The sequence below is a fragment of the Misgurnus anguillicaudatus genome, chromosome 15 (genome assembly GCF_027580225.2).
Source record: "Misgurnus anguillicaudatus chromosome 15, ASM2758022v2, whole genome shotgun sequence".
Taxonomy (NCBI): domain Eukaryota; kingdom Metazoa; phylum Chordata; class Actinopteri; order Cypriniformes; family Cobitidae; genus Misgurnus; species Misgurnus anguillicaudatus.
The window spans coordinates 15744054-15766192 of record NC_073351.2 but is presented as its reverse complement, the minus strand read 5'-3'; the positions used below and the strand labels follow the sequence as shown (position 1 = coordinate 15766192).

The 22139-nt window shown below is 38.4% G+C and overlaps 1 protein-coding gene across 1 annotated transcript in view; it reads right to left on the bottom strand.

The window, feature by feature from the left end:
- Positions 1-218: 218 nt before the first annotated feature.
- LOC129419196 (neprilysin) overlaps positions 219-22139 on the bottom strand; it is a 41322-nt gene continuing 19401 nt past the window's right edge. The window contains exons 3-23 of the mRNA XM_055174250.2: positions 21852-21887; positions 21310-21471; positions 15426-15506; positions 15099-15194; positions 14877-14995; positions 14463-14528; positions 12769-12903; positions 11022-11123; positions 9805-9941; positions 9557-9650; positions 9106-9234; positions 6810-6908; positions 6493-6570; positions 6297-6400; positions 6092-6150; positions 5885-6004; positions 5660-5793; positions 5212-5277; positions 4261-4356; positions 1848-1924; positions 219-1753 (exon numbers count right to left, since the gene is read on the bottom strand). Of these exons, the coding sequence (XP_055030225.2) occupies positions 1654-1753; positions 1848-1924; positions 4261-4356; positions 5212-5277; positions 5660-5793; positions 5885-6004; positions 6092-6150; positions 6297-6400; positions 6493-6570; positions 6810-6908; positions 9106-9234; positions 9557-9650; positions 9805-9941; positions 11022-11123; positions 12769-12903; positions 14463-14528; positions 14877-14995; positions 15099-15194; positions 15426-15506; positions 21310-21471; positions 21852-21887 (2090 nt within the window). The 3' untranslated portion in view covers positions 219-1653. The remainder of the gene's footprint in view (positions 1754-1847; positions 1925-4260; positions 4357-5211; positions 5278-5659; positions 5794-5884; positions 6005-6091; positions 6151-6296; positions 6401-6492; positions 6571-6809; positions 6909-9105; positions 9235-9556; positions 9651-9804; positions 9942-11021; positions 11124-12768; positions 12904-14462; positions 14529-14876; positions 14996-15098; positions 15195-15425; positions 15507-21309; positions 21472-21851; positions 21888-22139) is intronic.

Genomic DNA, 22139 nt, shown 5'->3' with positions numbered 1-22139 from the left:
GTTTTAACCCAAACTGACTCTTACCCAATGCATTAAGACATTACATAGAGAAATAAAGCTGTGTTTCTCTTCACTGGCCGCTGGTACGCTTTGTCTCACAGGGCTTGTTTGCCTGCCAAAAAAATGCCAGAGTGGATGCCTGTTTCTGAAGCCTGATTATGTTCCCCGTTCAATGTTTTTTCTAAGTGGTAGTGTGAGAAATAAATGCAGAACGGAGACAGGGTTTACATTAACAATTTATTATTAAAACAAATTTCTCTTTAAGATGTTTATTACAAAGTATCTAAATACAGGCATCTGAGGTATATTCGTCTGTGAAGTGATTGAGATGGATTTTGGTGAACAGTATTGGACTCTGTTAGAGGGGGAGCAGTGTCTGATAGGTGTTAAAAAGGCCCCATGCCTTTGAAAAAGAAAGATGTCGTACAGCTTATTTATAATACATCAAACTATAACCTAATCACTAATAATATCAGAAATGTAATCTCATTTTCATTAATGTAGTGAAAGAAAAATATACATATATATCATTTTGGCAGTGTGTGTCATTGCCTAAAAAAATGCGTGAAGAGTTTGGTCCAGCAGTTCAGAAATTATTACCGTATAAATTTGGTAGATGAACACAAAATCACAGAATGTAAATAACTGTAAAAATCTTTGGCATTATAATGTACTGTGTGCATGGATTGGTCACAGTAGGACTTATTCTGCCTTGTATTTCATAAAACATTGATAGATCATTTTAAGGCGTTAAGTCAATAAAGCTGGACAGGCTGGAGATTATTCGTCAAATGTGCACCCATTCATACAAGCAAATGTCAAGGCGAGCACAATGGAAAAAGAAAAACAATCAAATGTAGACAAACACACATGCCAAACATTCAAATAATGTAAGCAGACCTCTTTCATAACATATTAAACATTCAAAGTCTGATACATTGTACATACTGACAAATGTTTATATGTTCAACAAATCTTAGTTAATCATTCATGATCTTCATGACAATCTATGTAAAACTTCATACAAATTACAAATGAGTCTACATATTTTAATTTTACATTGCACTGTATGCAATTTAGTTAAATCATCTTTTTTTAAATAAATGAATACAGAGTATTTTTATTTTATTGTAGTTCACTGACTATCTATTAACTCCCATTGTATTATACATAACAGTTCTTGTCATAGCTGTGTGGTGTCATAGTTTAGCTTACTGAATCTATTCTGGTTGACAGGTGTTGGTACAAGCAGTGGACATATATTGGTATTGCGATAAATATTTATATACATAATGCTACTGATATCTCCAATTCACAGTTTTACTTGATATTACCATAATTCAATCAAAATGAACAGTACCTCTACACAATCTTCACTTTAGATTTGACATAGTGTTTGGAAACAGTAAAAGCCATGGACTGAGTAATGATCTCACAAACTAAAATCAGATAAACCATTGCTTATAGGAGTGTATTGAGACAGCTCCCCCTCTCTGTGTATGGCTCAAGTGCACTGGTGGAGTTGAGCATTACGGCCCTAGCTTACCCTGTCGAGGGTATTTCTCAGCTTCCGCAATTGTGGTCTAATAGTCAGCAGAGTTTCTACAGACCATAGGACCTCCAAAAAACCTTCATCTTCTGGTCCACGAGTAATCACCACACCCGGCAAATGTTACGAGGCACCATATTGTGATTATTCTGGCACTGGAAGGCTTTGGCAAACTCTGGGAAGTTCTGTAATGACCCAAGAACTCTGCACAGAGAAGAAACAATGGAGGGCATGGTAACAGTCAAAATGCATGAACATCAAACACAAGAATAATCTTGGTGAATAAAGATGCATGTACCTGAACTTCCCTGGGCTATGGACATCTGTTTTGATTGAGTTGACAGCATGCTCTGGTCTATGTGTACCACACCACACCTTGAAAAAAAGAATGCCGTTTAGGAAGAATGCTTCACTTACAATACACATTAATCTCAAGTTTGTCTTACTCTGAAGCATTAGTATTCAAATAGTTAATTATTCTATCTAATTTTAAAGTTAAAGGGCTCTATCTTACACCCGGCGCAATGCGCGACGGAAGTGTCTTTCGCTAGTTTCCACCCTGCGCAATTATAATTTTCACGTTTAGTGCCACGTTGTTTAAATAGCATATGCATTTGCGCCCCCTTTTGCGCCCATGGGCGTTCTGATCTGAAAACGAGGTGTGTTCAGGCGCATTGTTGGCGCGTTGATATTTTGGGGGAACTAAAATAAACTACGCCATTGACCAACAAAAACCTGGTCTAAAGTCTAAAGTCAATGGCGCAATATGTTTTATGTTATTTAAAGAGAGATTAGTAATATGCGCCTATAAACGGGACGACAACGCGGGTTTGCTTATCACATAGTACATGAATGCGCAGCAGCAAAAAAACGCTTTTAAATATGAAAGATTAAAGGATTGAATGTAAAAGATTATTATTGAGTCTCTTGGACATAAATGAGGACTAATTATGAGACGTTAGAAGGCACAAAGAGCTGCTTCACCTGTCGCCTGGTAAGTAAATAAATGCTTTGCTTTAAACAAATGCATCTATTTTTAAATGTTTTTAAATGCTACCTCACGGATTTATTGTATATGATGACTTTGTGCCTGTGGATATGGTGAGATGAGAAACATTTTTAAATAATGCTTAAAAAAAAAACGCTGTCCAAGTGCTGAAACGTGCAGAGGGCCGTTTGTAAATTCTTATCTCCTGTTTGTTACAAATAAAGTATTTTTAGAGTACAAACCTTATCTTACATACTTGTAAATTATTTTTTGATGATATTGGATAGCCATACATTTAAAGCAATTACAAGCCTACTTTTTTACTTTCATGACTATAAGAAAACGATTTTTAAAGGTTTTAATAAAAAATAAAAATTTCAATACAAGTGAAAAACAACACAATTATTTAACATTAATCTTAAACTGGGGATCTTCTTCCTCCGCTTAGTTTTTCAGTTTACAAAGTCCGTCATCTAAATAGGGATTAGACATAGTGCCAGCGCAACTGGCTTTTAAAGGGGATGAAAGCTGAGACTCTCATTGGTTTATTGCACGTTACGCCCAAAATACTCTCATTACAATAGGACCAACCCTTTTCGACCATGCGCTTGGTGGACAAACCATTTTTCCCGTCCTTAAATTAGCAAAAGTGGATTCGGACACGCCCATTTAGACGTTGCGCTGTGCGCTTTAGACAATGCACTTAGATCGTTAAAATAGGGCCCAAAGGATTAGTCAATTTTCTTAAAAAAAATCTAGATAATTTACTCACCACCATGTCATCCAAAATGTTGATGTCTTTCTTTGTTCAGGTGAGAAGAAATTACGTTTTTTGAGGAAAACATTCCAGGATTTTTCTCATTTTAATGGACTTTAATGGACCCCAACACTTAACAGTTTTAATGCAGTTTATCATTGTCGCACTGGCGTGTCACAGGACCGGAGAAAGACGATAAGTTGTGGTTTAAAAGTGCATATTGTTATATATTTTTTTTTTGCCAAAAATGACAATCGTTTCGTTAGATAACACCAGTATGCCTCGTTTGGGATCATTTAGAGTCCTTTGAAACTGCAATTTTAGGGGCTGATCACACCAAAAGCATTTATGGCAGTTGCAGGTTTTTGCCGAAGGAGCGCTGAGAGCAGAGAAGCGCCTGACATCATTCGCTTCTTTCCATTGTCCAATCGAATGAGGGGAGAGGCGGGCAATCAAGTTGCTTTGAAGAACCGGACTCCACTCGCTCACTCTCTCCTGCGTGTTTGTGCACCTCTCACCCTCAAACAAGGTCAGAGCAAGCGCCCTCTTTTTATAGTTTCTGCTAATATGACAGTTAACAGCAAAAGAGCACTCACGCTTCAATATTTGATTGAGAAGACAGCTGACTCGGTGGTTGCTTAGCAATATAAAAAGCCGCGACGCACTGCCTTTTTAAAAAAAACATCTTGCGTTTCCAAGCATTTAAAGCGCGTTTGGTGTGATTAGCCCCTAAAACTGCATTAAAACTGTTCCAGAAAAATCCTGGAATGTTTTCCTCAAAAAACAACAAAGAAAGACATCAACATTTTGGATGACATGGTGGTGAGTAAATTATCTGGAATTTTTTTTTTAAGAAAATGGACTAATCCTTTAGGTGGATTGTGAAAATGATTTTCTTGTATTGTGACCCGCTAAGGTGGTTTATTTATATTCATACTTTATCTCCATATATATATAATTTTTTACCTGTGCAAAGTTAAGGAAAAAAAGTTGATCATGACTGAGGTCTATTCCAGGCAGAGGAGCTTCCTTCCCATGCTTCTTCACATAGTTCTTGTAGGCCTGGAAAAGTGAGAACACAGTGACGATGAAGAATTATAGGAAGCTGTTATTGGAAACAAAGTCTCGTCCTTGAGATTTCTAAACAGTAATTAACATCAGACATAAAGTGTCATCTCACAGCCAATAGCTCTCTGCAGAAAATGCGAATCACATGTGACCCGTGAATCTGTGACAGATTTGTGATTGCATCTTATACACTGAAAGTCCATATTTGATGGTTCACTGAGAGCTAGCATTAAACACATTCGGATCATGAGCCATTTTCTCCCCTTTGGCTTTCTGGGAGACTAAACTATTAAGCCGATTCTATCTGTCATCACAGTCTGACAGAAAAGCCATCCGCAGCAGAACTGCCCGAGTTTATTATGAGTTCACTTTAGGAGCCTTCAAACACGGCTTATTTGATTGCACAGCGCCGGTTCTCGGCTGTTTGAAAGTGGCAGTGATATAAAATGGGTGGACCGCTTGTGACATCATGAAACGTCTACCATAAAACTGTTAAAATATATTTCAATAAAAGCTTAAAGTCTTATGATAACAATTAGGGTATCAAGAAAAACAAGTTTCCTGTCTAAGTCATGCATGCAAATGGCCGAACCTGCATTACTCAAAACGGTTTCTCCTTTATACCTATCCCCTAAGCTGTTATTATTCAATTACTATTGGCAATCATAGAGACTTTAACTGAAGTGAACTACACAATTCATCTGCAGTTTGAGACCACTAAGAGTATTTCACTTTTTATTAACCAGAATTGTTTTGGAAGTAAAAGTGTGTTAAACTAAACCCATTCCTCTGGCAGTAAAGAAGGATGACAAGGCATCCACAGCGAAGGCTGTGATGTCCTGTACTTACCTGATAAGACTGCCGGATGCCCCCATTGTCAGCTATGTTCTCCCCAAGGGTATTATTCCCATTTAGCTGTTCACACAAAGGACACATGAGAGAGAACAGAAAATAAGACAGTAATTTAGATGTCTTTCTACATCTCCAGAAAATCACTGCTTACTCTACTTCCAGGAAGACTATTTGTTGACAATGAGGTCCAAATTACTGCTGTCAAAAACTCACAGAAAGCTATGAGGAGCCTTTGACGGGGACATGAAAGAATAATGTGCAAAATACAGTAAACAGCCTGAGCAGGACTGTTTGCTCAATGGTTTCGAATTGCGAGCTTTGTTGCACTGAACATTATTTGTCATTTCTACTGATTACTTTCCCCACATTATGTGCCTCATTAAAAAATGGTCTGGCAAGATTAGACAGTCATTGCAAATGGAAAATATTTGCCATGATATAATACATTTTGTCCATTTGCCAGGTCCCAAGAGAAGCTTCCATACTGGTCCACAATGCATTTCGAAAGATCATGGAATTTCTGAGTCGACGTTGGAGTCCACCAGTCTTTGAGGTCACCTTCTTTATCAAAATTACGTCCTGAACGAGAATAGAAATGACACAAAGTCAAGCACAAATGGAGTACACTCTTAACCTCAATAAGAGTGTTTTGCTCTTGTTGTTCAGATACCATTGTCATCAAAGCCATGAGTGATCTCATGTCCAATGACCATCCCAATGCCTCCGTAGTTCAAAGACCAGGGCTGACCTTTACCAAAAAAAGGAGGCTGAAGAATACCTGCAGGAAATACTGAGAAAAAAGAACTGAATATTAATATTCAATGAGTATTAAAAAGTTTTTTTTACTGACATTCATACATTTTTGTGATTCAGTTACCTATTTGGTTTCTGCTAGATGAGTAGAATGCGTTGACCACAGCAGCTCCTGTGATCCACCTTGAATTAATAATACATATCACTCTTTAATTTTTAATGAAACATCTTTATTAGTACGGGTAATGGCCATTATGAATCTTGAAAAATGACAGTGCTATTTCGGAGAGACTGTAGTTTAAAAAAATCACATGATGAGGAGATCTTACTCGTCTTTGTTCACTTTTACTCTTAACTTCTTCAGACGTTTCTTCTGGCCATACTCCAGGTTCATCATGATGTTCTCAAAGTATTTATCCTCACTGTAGCTTAACTGATAACAAGAAGGATTTGCACAACACATCGATTTGAATACAATCGCAAATGAATTTCTGTTCGTCAACCATTCTTCTTGTAGCCACTCACTTCTTGGTACTCCTGGTCCAGGTATGTGTCGTTCATTATGTTTTCTGAGAAACCAATTCTTTCTCGGATTGCTCGTGCCTGTTGTGACAAAGAATAGTGAAATGATAACAATAGCTTTGGATGGGTGGGTGGAATATTGCACATGTTAAAAAAATAGAAAACAGCAAAATTGCAGTTACACACTTTAAAGATCTTTGGTTCAGCTTTAACATACTATTGCTTGGGTGATAGAATTAATGTTCTTTATCTTCATTGTTCAAGTTGATAAGTTTTTTTTGATCAGGTTAAAAAAACACGGAAGGTAAAATAAATTTTACCTTCTCCTCTGCAGCTTTCTTAGTTTCAGCGTCCATCCAGGTTAGATCATCAAGGTTACTCACAAACACCTCTCTGATGTTAGTGATCATCTCATCCATCTGAGCCAAACACAAAGGACACTATGAGACATTTCTCCACAGAGGTTTAAGTCAGAAGCATTTACTTTTAAGAGATAGAAAATGTAATGTGTTTTGTGAACTTAAGATCAAACTGATCTAAAGGATTATTAGGAACACCATACTTATAATGTGTTTGACCCCCGTTCAGAATTGCCTTAGTTCTATGTGGCATTGATTCAACAAGGTGCTGAAAGCATTCTTTAGAAATGTTGGCCCATATTGATAGGATAGCATCTTGCAGTTGATGGAGATTTGTGGGATGCACATCCAGGGCACGAAGCTCCCATTCCACCACATGCCAAAGATGCTCTATTGGGTTGAGATCTGGTGACTGTGGGGGCCCTTTTAGTATAGTGAACTCATTGTCATGTTCAACAAACCAATTTAAAATGATTGGAGCTTTGTGACATGGTGCATTATCTTGCTGGAAGTAGCCATCAGAGGATGGGTACATGGTGGTCATAAAGGGATGGACATGGTCAGAAACAATGCTCAGGTAGGCCGTGACATTTATACAATGCCCAATTGGCACTAAGGGGCCTAAAGTGTGACAAGAAAACATCCCCCACACCATTACACCACCACCACCATCCTGCACAGTGGTAACAAGGCATGATGAATCCATGGTCTCATTCTGTTTACGCCAAATTCTGACTCGACCATCTGAATGTCTCAGCAGAAATCGAGACTCATCAGACCAGGCAACATTTTTCTAGTCTTCAACTGTCCAATTTTTGGTGAGCTCATGCAAATTCTAGCCTCTTTTTCCTATTTGTGGTGGAGATGAGTGGTACCTGGTGGGGTTTTCTGCTGTTGTAGCCCATCCGCCTCAAGGTTGTGCATGTTTTGGCTTCACAAATGCTTTGCTGCATACCTCGGTTGTAATGAGTGGTTATTTAAGTCAAAGTTGCTCTTCTATCAGCTTGAATCAGTCAGCCCATTCTCCTCTGATCTCTAGCATCAACAAGGCATTTTTGCCCACAGGACTGCCGCATACTGGATATTGTTCCCTTTTCACACCATTCTTTGTAGACCCTAGAAATGGTTGTGTGTGAAAATCCCAGTAACTGAGCAGATTGTGAAATACTCAGACCAGCCCCTCTGGCACCAACAACCAGGCCACGCTCAAAATTGCTTAAATCTCTTTTCTTTCCCATTCTGACATTCAGTTTGTTGTTCAGGAGATTGTCTTGACCAGGACCACCCCTAAATGCATTGAAGCAACTGCCATGTGATTGGTTGATTAGATAATTGCATTAATGAGAAATTAAACAGGTGTTCCTAATAATCCTTTTGGTGAGTGTATCTTTACGAAATAGTAAATATAATGAACAAACACAATCATACCAAGGGCGTGTCTACTACTCGACTTCGTTGCCCGGGTTGCGTATGTGTGGGGCGGGTCTATCAAAAGAAGGTCCAGATTCTATTGGGGTGAGGCGTGTTTGTTTAGGTGATTTCAAATATCAACATTGGCTTTCAGAGATCATGCACCCCGCCTTTAAAGGACGGTGTTTATATAAATGTGTGTGCCTTTAATGTCTGCCAAAAAATAAAGATATGGAAATTCACTGCCAATGAGGGACTTTAATATTTTAAGTGATAGGTTTGTTTTTCATCTGACAAATACAGTGTTCTCCCATTTATCAAAACTGGCAGACAGATACTAAGGAAAATTTGAGAGCCTGCAGAATGCTGTTATCTGATGTTGTTGAACGGGCTAATGATTGGCATATATTTTGTGTGCAAATCTGTAACGTTATCCTGGTGACCTAGTACTGCCTGGAACAACATGGATGCAGTGAGGAATGATTTGCAGGAGAAATGTGTTTAGGTCACCTGATCATGGACACCCACATCAGGTCTGTTTTATACTGATTTGTTGTATTTTTTTTATCATAGAAATGCTGGTCTGCAGTTTCACACAACATTGGAACATGCAGAAGGATATTGTCAATGTACATGTAGTGGGCTTGAGGCCAAGGGCGTCCAGTGATTAATGGAGTGTTAAAGAGCGTGTTTTACAACAGGTGGTACTGATACACTGCTCAGCTGTTCTTACATACGCAGAAACACAACTCAAATCAACCCACGCAAGCTTGAGCGTATCGTACCCACAAGAAGTCCCGAGACCCATTTAGGACCTACACGCACACCACACACAGATGCTGCTTACCATCTCTTTGCTATCTCCAGCGAAGGCTTCATCCACATACAATCTCCCCACAGCGCTGTCCATGTTGTTGTTGACATAGATGGCACATTGCCTCCAAACTGCTGCTTCGGAGCTGGTCCCATAGATAGCCTGAGTAAAGAGAAAAAGCAGAAGGGGTCAAGTTGCTGTAGCTCAACTAGTTCTTGAAGCTCAAATTGAGCTAGAAATGCCAACACCTTTTGAATATTAACTTTGGTTTCATTATGTTAAAAGTGTAGTAACCATATGTTTGGTGTATTGATTACAATCTGCAAACAATAAATCATGGTTAAACTATTGATCCTACCAGAAAACCATAGTTAATTTGCAATTCCCAGGGCACACATACATTGACCAATTGTATACTATTGTATAAAACCTTGAATGAAACATGGCAGGCAATTCACAGTTTGAGATTTTCCTTGTCATTTACCTTTCTGAAGGCTTTTCTGGTCTCCCTGTACGGCCTGCTCAAACCAACCACCAGATTCATAATAAAGCGCCACACAATGTAGTTATGAATGTCTCTGCACAAACAAGTAAGCTAAGGTAAACAACAGTATGCTATTATATTCTGGCATGTTATAGTTTAGTGTAAGTATATGCTGGTGTTTATATACAGTAATATTTTAGTGACACATTCTGGAAGCTATGCATACTTGATCAGTCTGTGGGAACTACCTCTTTGTGTACTTGGCAAGGATAGGGTTGAGCCTCTTAAAGTAGTTTGGGGCATACACAATAACATCCTCACTGTCTGTAACATTAACACTGACTGTATCCATGATCTTTTTAGTAAAGCGGGTCCAGTTGAACACCTGAACGAGAATATTGCATAAGAAATTATGATAGGATCAATAATATTATGTATAGATCATTATTAAAGGACAAGTTCGGTATTTTACACTTAAAGCCCTGTTTTCAGATTGTTTATGACGAAATTGAACGGTTTTGACCGAAATTTCGACATATGCGGCTGCCCCGAGATTTTTCGGATGTTTGTTGTTTCACCTCTCACCTCTACAATGGGTGTATAGGTGAACAGGAACAATCCTTCCTAAAATGCATTAAACTTTCGTTTACAAAGACGTGAAACTCACCGAGCAGTCAGGGGTGTTCACTGATATGCTCGAACAAAAATCGCTGCAAAAGATGCTTTCCAACAGGTGTTTTAGCATTCGTTGTAAACTTGTGGACCTATTTTTCCAAACGCCTCACACTCGTATATTCTTCCGTTGAGAGCTTGAATAATAGACACTCCAGCCCAGTTGGTGGCGCTAATCCGCCTTTGCAAATTGCAAGAATACCAACAAAGTTCCCGGCACGGAGTAATCCCGTACCTCACAGCACAACTAATACAAGTCAATGGAGTTGGACAAAAACTACGATAAAACCTGTTGGAATGCGTCTTTTGCAGCGATTTTTGTGTGAGCACACCAGTGAACACCCCTGACCACTCGGTGAGTTTCACGTCTTTGTCAATGAAAGTTTATTGCATTTTAGGAAGGATTGTTCCAGTGCACCCATATAGCCATTATATATTGGGAGGTGATACAAGAAACACCCGAAAATTCTCAGGCCAGCACCACACGTCGAAACTTCAGTCAAAACCGTTCCACCCCATCATAAACCGTCCGAAAACAGGGCTTTAAGTGTAAAATACCGAACTTGTCCTTTAAAACAACTAAGGTGATTTGTGCATCCCCAGCCTGACAGAGTAGCAACACGTGCTCGACCAATAGCATATGTTAGGTCCAGAATTATACTGTATGTCTGCCCAGCCAATGAACTTGTTATTCTTACAGTTTTAGTACTGTTTAGTGGTGCTACTGGCAGAAATACACTTATAAACTTTAAGACATCGCATAAAGTCTCTTATAGGAGATTAATTTTTTTACCTCAGAGTCAAACTCCAGGGTGAAGTTGTTGTTCAGTGTCTCCAGAGGCATCTTGTTATAAAGCAGAACCGGGTTGTTTCTGTCCTCTAGTGTGTCTGTCGCCTGCAATGACAGTAAATGTATTACATAAGGGAGATCCAGTACATCTCTACAAGGGTGGTAGAGTATTTCATAGGGAATGAGAGGCAGATACAAGAGCATGATATCTTTATCCAATTTTCTTATTTTATAAACACAGAATCCCACAAATTGAAACATTTAAAAGTTTTGCCAGCATACAGCATCAAATCTTGAAGATGTAACCTAGAGCCAAACCCACCCTGTTGCACAAATACATATGATGCAATGAGCTTGGCCATTTAATTACTGTCAGTAAGAATGTCTCAGCAGCAGTGTGGGTCTGACATCAGCTCAAACTTAACTTGAACACATTTATTAGGACTGTAATCCATACTCTGTAAACTGAGTAGGAATGAGCTCACTATCGTAAAAGGTAAAAACATGACTATAACTTGTGGAAAGAAACATGTCACCTATATTTACAAATTGAGCAGCTGATACAGCCACTCTAGCTAATTGTTTCAATGTGGAGCACAGACACAACCTATGAGTAAAACCAAAAAACTAACTATGAGCGCTGAATGCACAATGAACATATTAAAGTAACTACACAGTACTTTTCAGATAAATAGGCTCCGAGTGGTCAGGGGTGTTCACTGATATGCTCACACAAAAATCGCTGCAAAAGATGCTTTCCAACAGGTGTTTTACCATTCGTTGTAAACTTGTGGACCTATTTTTCAAAACACTTCACACCCGTATATTCTTCCGCTGAGAGCTTGACTAATAAACACTCCAGCCCAGTTGGTGGCGATAATCCACCTTTGCCAATTGCAAGAATACAAACAATGTCCAGGCACGGAGTAATGCCGTACCTCACAGCACATCTAAAAAGTCAATGGAGTTGGACAAAAACTGTGATAAAACCTGTTGGAATGCATCTTTTGCAGCGATTTTTGTGTGAGCATATCAGTGAACACCCCTGACCACTCGGTGAGTTTCACGTCTTTGTAAACGAAAGTTTAATGCATTTTAGGAAGGATTGTTCCAGTGCACCTATACACCCATTGTAGTGGTGGGACTGGGAGGTGATACAACAAGCACTCGAAAATTCTCGGGCCAGCATCATATGTCCAAATTTCAGTCAAAACCGTTCTATTTCATCATAAACAATCTGAAAACAGGGCTTTAAGTGTAAAATACCAAACTTGTCCTTTAAGACACACAGTAAAATGTTAGTAGTGAAAAGGCGTAGACACAGTTGTTTAGACATGACTGACTTAATTGCTTATGCATTTATAGGAGTTTCCCCTTTCAGACGTGAAATTTATGGGAGGAGAGTATTGAAATAAATCCTGCAAACTGATTTACTAAGATTTGTGTGCGGCAGTTCATTGGTATTTGTGCTATTATTTAACTTGAATTTAATTGCGTTGGTCATGATAGAAAACAGATATTGTGTCTATGTTCCTTAATGTGTGCCTTGTTAGTAAATTGCTAACACATTTGGCATTTTCGTAGATGATTGATTTAGATTGTAGATTATAAGATTTAGTTTCTCATATTCAACTGTCTTCTCGATGGCATTAAAAATTAGCCCTATATTCTCATCCATCATTAAACCTCTGGCCAGTCTCAGTGATTGGTTGGAAGGTGGTTAGGATTTTAGAAGCTTATCCTCACTTACATTAGCAATTTCCTTCTCCAACATCATCACTCGAGAAACCTCTTGTTTGATATTGGTTTCATTAACGTCAAGTCTCCGGTCAGTTCTGATGAGTTTCGCCAAATCAGTCATGAAGTTCACATATGTATCACAAGCCTGAGAAAAAGTACACATTGGAAACACATGAGTGCTAAATTCAATACCCGTAAGAATGCACATGTTCTTGACTAAAATACGAGCCTACAGATTCTCCAGTTAATTGTTTGTAAAAAGCATTTGTACATTGACAAAATTATTAAGTGAGTTTTAGCTTTCCTGCAGAAAGGTCTATAGAAATAAAAGACAAATGTTTTATGTGTTTGTTCCTTTCTGGTGAACTGAGGCTCCCCAACCTTTATACTATCCATTTTGTTTCTAATTTACCAGCCAGGCCTGGAATATATTAAAGGCACATAGGCACTTGAGAGTTAATAAGTCTGACTTGAATAATAATTAGATGATAACTAACAGATGTGGTCCACTGTCCACCAAGCCATCATTCACCTAAACTGTACTTTTTCTGTCACTGTGGTGGTACCCTCATATGTTCATTTTGTACCTTTATACATGTATAACACATTGAAATGTTGTACCTTTTTGGGTACAATTTTATACTCTTAGGTTATATTGTGTATCAGTTAAATATTAGGGATACAAAAATTTTCCTGTACTTTTAAAGGTACGGAAAAGGTCCATAAGGTAATGTAATGTATCCAAAGAAGGTATTATATATTGTATACCTGTAAAGGTACAAAACAGAACCTTATGATGCTTTCCATTGCATAGTACCCCACGGTTGGATCTGGTTTAGTTTGGGTCGGGTCAGCTTACTTTTGGGAGCTTTTCCATTGGGTGCAGTACGTAGTACCCAATACTTTTTTCGTACCACCTTGGTTGGGGTTCCAAGCGACCCGAGCTGATACCAAAAAATATCACATGAAAACACTGTAGAGATTGGTCTGAGAGAATCGTCACTACCAGCATCATCGCTATAATGTAAAGGATTAGCTTTACCTTACGTGCTAGCTTGCGCTGTCTCGAGCAAACATGTTGTCATGTGTACTATAAGTTCCCAAACTCCCTTTTAGTGATGAAAAACATACACAGGTTGTGAATCAGGAACACCATAACAGTTTTTTTCCAGACTATGCGCACGTCCACATATATGCTTAAATGCAACTTCAAGCGGAGCATCTATTTGTTGTGGTCAATTTTAATTTTGTTGCAGACTGAGAAATAAATGAATGTATGGGAATTTACAACGAACCTCTCACTTGCATGATGTCACAACAGTAGGCAGTGCAAATATAAAAACACACCTATGATCCCTCCCACTGCGAAGTGATACTAAACTCGATGGAAAAGCTAACCACGCCAAAGTGAGATGAGCTGACCCGACCCAAACTAAACTAAACCGTGGGGTACTATGCAATGGAAAAGCGCCATTAAGGTACCGCCACAGTGACAAAAGGGGTACAGTTTTGTACTTGTGTACTTTCTGACAGTATAGAATTCATATTGGTTTCAGTTTGTCTTTCAAGAAGATAGATTTGACTAAATCTACCTGTAACTGTTGAACAGGAAAGTCAAGACAGTTTACATGGCCAACAAAATTAAATTCAGAATAAGTTCAATAATTAGATGACTGCTGTCCATATAAACAAAGTCTTTCTTACCTCCGCATATGGTCCAGTGCATGCATAGTAGTCTCTGATGGGTAAGCCAAGAAGGGGCTGGTCAAACTAGCACAGAAAATAAAACCAAACAGACAATCACCCTTTCATTCTTAATAAGAAACCCAATATAACCTGATACCAAAGAGCCATCCCAGTAAAATGGTATCATTTACTGCAATTAAAACAAAGAAAGCACTCAAAAGCCCCCTCTAAGGCACATAAATAGGTGTTCTGTTTGTTCATAAAGATTTTGTGATGTTAAGTGTTTCGTTTAAAAGGCCCCTTGCAGGGAAAGGTTATGGCTGTTTAGAGAAAAGTTTTTACTGAGAAAATACACAAAAACTGTTTATGTGCATTTGTGTCTACATAAAACACAGAACAGATGTACTGTAGTCTGTTTTTGTGCACACCTACATGAATGATGTGTGCATTGGAGTCTTTGTCATCTGTACCAATAAAAAAGCTAATAAGGACTTGCTTTCCATATTTCTCATTTAGTCTGGCTATGGCATCTTCTGCTGTCCAATTAATTCCTGCAGATGCGAGGAGAAGAAGAGAAAAGACAAGAGGAGATGAATTGTAATATAGTCAACCGATGAGGTCTTTGGGGTTATGCATGAAAAATCCTTCTCATACCGTATGTGTTGTCCCAATCATCTGTTGCTACGGGCCACTCGAAGACATCTGGCAGCATTGTCAGTAGAGGTGACCCACCTCTCTGTTCAATGTGGCCTGTCAGAAAAATGCAAAATATTGAAGTAATGCATGCTTAGTTTAGCACGCAATGAATATTGATATCCTCTGAAGTTCCTATCTTTGGAGAATCTCTTTACTGTTGGACGATTACGACATACAGTAATGGTTTTCTAATGACGTCCTACATGGACAATGTCAAAATAGCATTTTGGGTGTCTTTACAACAATTGACAACCCAGTCCTAAGTCTAAATGTAACTTTACTTACTTTCATTGGTGCAGGACTTGTAGAGGATCTTGGCTTTGTTTAATGCGCTACTGGTTTCATTTTCCTTCCGCTCCATCACTCCTGTAGTAAGAAAATGGTAAAGTACCAATGAACGCCACATTATGACCTTACACTTTATTTACACCTGTCCCAGTCTTGTGTGACCTGACCACAAGTACTATACTGTAATACTGTACGTGTTAGAGGGAACCTCCACTTTTTTGAAAACAGGCTCATTTTCCTGCTCCCCTAGAGTGAAACATTTGATTTTTACTGTTTTAGAATCCATTCAGCTGATCTCTGGGTCTGGCGCTACCACTTTTAGCATTGCTTAGCATAATCTATTGAATTCAATTAGACCATTAGCATCGCGCTCTAAACTAACCAAAGAGTTTCGGTGCAGCGCCTGAAAATAGTCCCCTTGGTTACTTTCAATGGCATTTTCGGGTGCTGCGTAATATCATTGCGCCCCATGCAGCCATGTTACATCAGCAAAGTCCTTGATTATTACGCCAGAATGAGAGTATAGTTGCTAGACATATCAGCCTAAAAAACTGCAGCTTTTTTTTCCTTCGGTCTTAGTACATGATGTAACTACAGAAGGGTCAAGTTTTAAATAGGAAAAATATTGCAACTCTTTGATTATTTTTGAGCGTGATGCTAATGGTCTAATCAGATTCAATGGATTGTGCTAAGCTATGCTAAAAGTGGTACCGCCAGACCCGGAGATTGTCTGAATGGATTCCAAAACTCTAGAGGAGCTGGAAAATGGGGGAGTGTCCCTATAACCGGTTCCAAAAAGTTGCTCCCAAACTACATTCGGTGGTATAGTCAGAAAAACATGCAACCCCACTGCATCGGTAGTGTTGTTTAAACACTAATTAGAGAAACTTCAAGATACTTTTGTTTTAAACATAGTGAGTATTAAACACATACATAGTGACAAAATCAAAGACAATCTCTGCAACGTTAAGTCACAAATTCTTACAGGAGATATTATGTTACTACAGTATAAGCAATATCATGATTACTAACACATGCATCAGGTGTAAACAGGGCCTTAGAGATGCATTTCTTTCTGAATCAGTGTGTTTGTGAGAAAACTAAATGAAAACCTCATGCTGCTGAATGAAGCATGGAGACACAAAAAATCCTTCCTCCTCATCTCATTTACCCTTCATTCACCCAATAATCTCAATTATCTTAATAATTGGACCAGCTATGGCTCCAAATCTCTCAACTTGTATCCTGTTTTCAGGGTTTGTGTTCAGATTTTGTTTTAATTAGTGCTTTGGTTCAGAGTGTTTCCTGTGAAAGGGCACAGATCATGTGTGTGTGATTGGATTAGAGGCCGCCTGGTGTCCATGTGGCACGAACCCCTACAGCTTCAAAACTCTGTCACTTCATCTCAGCCACTCTTTTCCTTTATCCATCTGACATGTGCGGATTACAGGTTTTAATTTTGCATGCAAATGTAGATCAATTTTATAGGCAAATACTTTAAGAAAAGGTGTTGCACACTTGACTGCTATTAGGATAAATTTATAAAAATTAAATAGTAAATAGTAGTTGATTTGTACATGTGGTTTTGCATCTGAATGCCGTATAAACACACCCAGAACAATTTGTTCAAACATATTTTGCAGGTGGAGTTCAGTAGGATCTAACATTTTAGCTTTTATAAATAACACGTGCTCAACTGATATACAGTATGTTTATATATGTCAGATTATAACCCTTTACTTCATTATTTGCATGAATTTCACTTTTTATTTAAAAAAAACATGGATTAAATACAGAAAATGTGCAATAAAAATGAAAAAGAAAGTCCAGATTTAAAAGTAAGTTAAAAAAACAAATAGCATGTGTCTATAGCAAAGCCAAACTACTGCTTTTTCCACTGCAACTTTGAAGTCTTTATAATAGAATGGCCATTAAAGCTACAGTATACAGCCTCATTGAAAGTAACTTTTTGATACTGAGATCAGCAAGTAGCCTTATCTGACCCACATCTTCGACAAAGCTCACTCTGTCCCGGCAGGAAACAGCCCTTTCCTCTAGCATCTCCTGCATGTATATGCATGAGTATTCCTGCTGGCCTTCTTCAGAAAGCTTTTCGTATTTATATCCCATTTTCTGTCACCTCAATATGGATTATGCCTCTCACAGACAGCCTGTCATAGCACACTAAGTCTGCTGGAGATATGTTACCATTTAGTCATTAACATCCATATATTGACTTGTATTTATTCTGTGTATAGACGGTTTCATCGGACTCACGTGATACACGTCTGGATCCGAACCTTACTTCCGGTTTTGTTTTTTTTAGTAGTCTGACTAGTTGCTAAACTGATCTCTTGAACAAATGCCTCGTCGAAAATAACAAATATTTTGCTTTCCTAGGTAATCTATGTGTTGTTGTTTTGCTTGTCATATAAATAAACTACGTTTAAAGTACTTTGTTGTTATTTATTATTAGCGGAGTTTACCGGAAGTTACGTGCGGACCGCGACAGCCGCTTGTTTATGTTGTTACTGCTGAAACCGTCTATACCGTGTTGGCCAAACATTTCTGTTTACATAAATGAATTCATGGGAAGTTTCCCATGCAGAAGAGAAAATAACTATGACTGTTTTCTTTTCGTGTTTAACTTTCTCTACTTTTTCTTAAAAACGCACTTACCTTACTCTCTCACTCGCTCTCTCTCTCCCTAAACCAGACATTCCTAACCTTTTGGTCGCAACCCCACATGGGATTCCCAGAGATACAGATGGCCAAGAGAGATTTCTGTGAACTCTATTTTATGTTTTTATTTCAAGGATCATTTTTATAGCTTAAGCTCTTGTGCTTAAAATTTTACAAGAAATGTAGGTTACAGGGCTAATGAGCCAGCTGCAAGAACACTCGATACTTAGAAAGGATGGTTCGCCTAGAAAGGCTAAGAACTCATACCCAACTCTTGTCTCCAGATGAACACAAATCTAAACAACCCAAGTAAACTGAGCAAACCATTGCTTTGAACCAACCGGCTCATCATAAAAACTATTTTTAATTGGTAACAGAAGTCGTTCTGTTCCCATTTCCTTACTGTCTCTTTTTATTGTCACTTCTGTAGTATCTTCTTTTACTACTAAGGCTAGGTTTAAAATGATGTAGTGAAAAATAAAAAAAGTCTATTTTTTGCATTTTTAAAACATTTCACGTACACCCAACAATGTTGTCAAAACAATTCACTTTTACGCAGAAAAAAAAAACTGGCCAGGCCAGTAGTTGGTGAAATACTACATGTCTGCGCATATACTGTACACATTCTTCTACAGAGCATAAAATACAAACAATCAATGCAGCAAAAGCATCTAGCAGTTTTTTATGCAAACAATAAGTTATGTTTATTACTGCAAGTTGCCTTTAAAATTCATTTTCAAAAGTTTGTGTTTTCAAGACCCAAAAGAAAGAAATAAAATGTTCCTTTTTTTTATTGGAAACTGTGGTGTAGTGCAGATATACAGAGTATACCGACTTCTTTATTAGATGGCATGTTACTAAATATAAAATATTTATTTCATAAAGATCCTTACGCTGAGAAGTCAAGCAGCAGTGACAATGCCAGCCCATTTTGGAATAAACAAATTATACAAGACTATAGTCTTACATGTCACTGTTTATATCACAGGGAGTTCAACCTAAGTTGAGCAGCTTAAAAAAAATAGGGGCGTAAATTGAAGAGCATATCCACTTCTCCAGGCACCACTAGACCACTGGTTGGAAACGATGTCTCAAGTCCTCACATGTGAATATCTCATGCAAATAGATTTATTCCTAGAGGTCATAGAATAAAATGGAGTAGAATTTACTTCACAAATGTACTTTACTTCTGGCAGGTTCTATACTCTATGAGCTAGTTTGCTTGCAATGCAATGGCCAACAGCGAGGGTCATAAAAGTCAGGTTAAATCGAGAAAGTGTGGCTCCATTAGGTTGAACTGTTGTGAAGGGTCAAGTCTTTCATTATTAGGACCTCAGACTCTGGACCGGCAAAGGTGCAATGTTAGCACCAGAAAAGTGCTATGAGCATACTTTTTAACTTTGGTTTTTGCACTGATTAATGGAAGTCTTTCAGGCGTGACTTTTAAGGTAGCATCAGGTCCAAATCTCTTGTAACCAGGTTTTGCACAATAAAATATGCTTTGACTCTTTTGATCATATACTCTCTTATTTTAATTCAATAAGTGAATTGTAAAAATAATAATCAAGATTGTCTGGTACATAATAATTTAGGAATAAATATTGGTGGTTGTCTTGTCTGAATATTGGGAATATATACATATGTATGCACAAATATTTAAAATATTTTTATAATTTAAAAGTACTAACAGTTAAACTGCAGTGATAGCCAACCACAGCCAGAGCTCTGAACCTTAATTTCATCAAATTTTAATTTGCATAAAAGTCTAATCAAGTCTCTAAATAGGCTCTTATTTTCCAATCAGTATTCCTGTTAATTTCTCAAACACTCAGCACACTGGAAATGCTAATGAAGGCATTTAGATTTCGCAAGGGAAAGTCACAACCACTAATACATATTTTCTCAACAATAGTTATTTTTTAATCTAAGTGTTTGTTCATTGATTAGCAAGAATTTTCAATTAATTAAACATTTAACAAGTTATGAGGAGTCTGGGAAATTTTCATCGTGAATTATAAATGGCAGCTCAGTAGCTTTTGTCTGCTGCCGCTATAAATCAAGCAGTCATTACTACTCTTAATTAAAAGGCTGTAAAGAAATGGCTGATTGTAACACATCATTAAATTCTAAAAGGTAGCGCACCGAGAACGTGTCAGAGAGAGGGAATGATACAGAGCGATACATGAGATGGAGAGAGAGAAATGTTTGACATTCTTATCAATGCTTGTGTACAAGCACAACCATCAGGGTTAAGTGATAGCTCTGGTAGCATTTGACCCCCGGAGCTCGAGTTCCCCACAGATTTGATAACATTTAACTCCTCGACACATCCACAAACCCTCACAGCTCCTGCACTACTGCTGCTTTCTCCACCTCCACAGCCTGATCATTAGCCCACAAATCCTCATATGTCCCCCCGCTAAAGCATCCCATGACCCCAAAAGGCTGCTGGGGAATGGTCTCTATAAATCAGTGTCCATGCTGGGGCCAATAAGCTCCCCATTACTGGTCAGTCAGCAGAGCTCTCATTCCTCTAGAAACCCTTTAAATCCCGGACTCACATCACCCTTTTTCCCATCATCAATCCACCTCTTGTACCCTGTAGCTAAACATCAGCACTCTCTATACTTCAAGACACACCAAAGATTCAAATATTTTTGTCTGAGAGGTTTCACTATTGTGTGAAGGGGAACATAAAGCAAAGCTATAAATGTCAGTCCAGCTATCCAAGCCTTGGGCAGAGTCCCGCTGAGCTTTAAATGGCTGACAACAGCCATAACTAACTGAAGCTTGAATTAATTATATTTGTTCTCACTTGCCAAAAGATTTAAAAAAACAAAAATATTTATACAGTAGACTATATGCAGCTTGATCTCACAGTAATTTGTACGTATTTTATAAGTTGGCTAAATGAAGTTCGTACCAAGCGTACAAAATATATAATTATGAAACTCCACCCCTAGCCCAGACACCACAGGGGGAAAGCAAATCGTACAAAAACATGCGGTTACACAAATGAATATAATTTAGCCACCTCGTAAATACATACAAATTGCCATGAGATTGCATTGGTGTATGCAAACTGCAGTAGGCCTATATACTGTAACATCTCAACATATGCCATTTTCTTCAGTCACTTATTTTACTGACTCTGTAGAGTACAGTACAGTTTAGTACAATAGTCAGTGTTTTTCTCTACCTTTGAGTACCACCTCCAGTTCATCTCTGAGTATGTCGAAAGTGCTGTAACGTGAACTTGTCTCCGGTATGATGTTCTTCTTAAGCCAGCCACCACAGGCGTACTGGTAAAAGTTTTCGCATGGGTTCACAGTGGGGTCCATGTTCTCAATAAGGCGAGATGCTACAGAGAGAAACCAATACATAACAAAGAACAGTTGCTTTGGAGAAATTTCACAAAATAACAAATAATAGTACAAACACATTAAAGGCGGAGTCCACGATGTTTGAAAGCCAATGTTGATATTTGAAATCACCTAAACAAACACGCCCCTACCCCAATAGAATCTGGTCCTTCTGTTGATAGACCCGCCCCACACATACGCAACCCGGCAAGGATGTCGGTAAGTAGAAACGCTCCTTACTGCTGATTGGCTATAAGTGTGTTTTGGTAGTCGGCCCGTCTCCTTTTCCAAAGCGTTTTTCAAACATCGTGGACTCCGCCTTTAACAAATAGGTATGCATGTCGTACAATTTGGAAATATATGTCATATAAATTTTTACCTGACTGTGTGCAGTCAGCTGTTATGCAAACACCGTCTACAAAACGAAAATAAAGAAAATTAGGGTATTAAAGGGGGGGTTTAATGGTATTTCAAGCATTCTGACTTATTAACACAGTTAGGGGCCAGTCACACCAAAAGCGTTTATGGCAGTTGCAGGCGCCTTTTCTGAATGATATTCTATGGACAGGGCGCGTTTGCGCGCTGTTTATGCGCGCCGTGCGCCTTGCGGTTTTTTTGCCGCCTGCCGCGCACGCATTTTTGAAGGAGCGCTGAGAGCGGGGAAGCG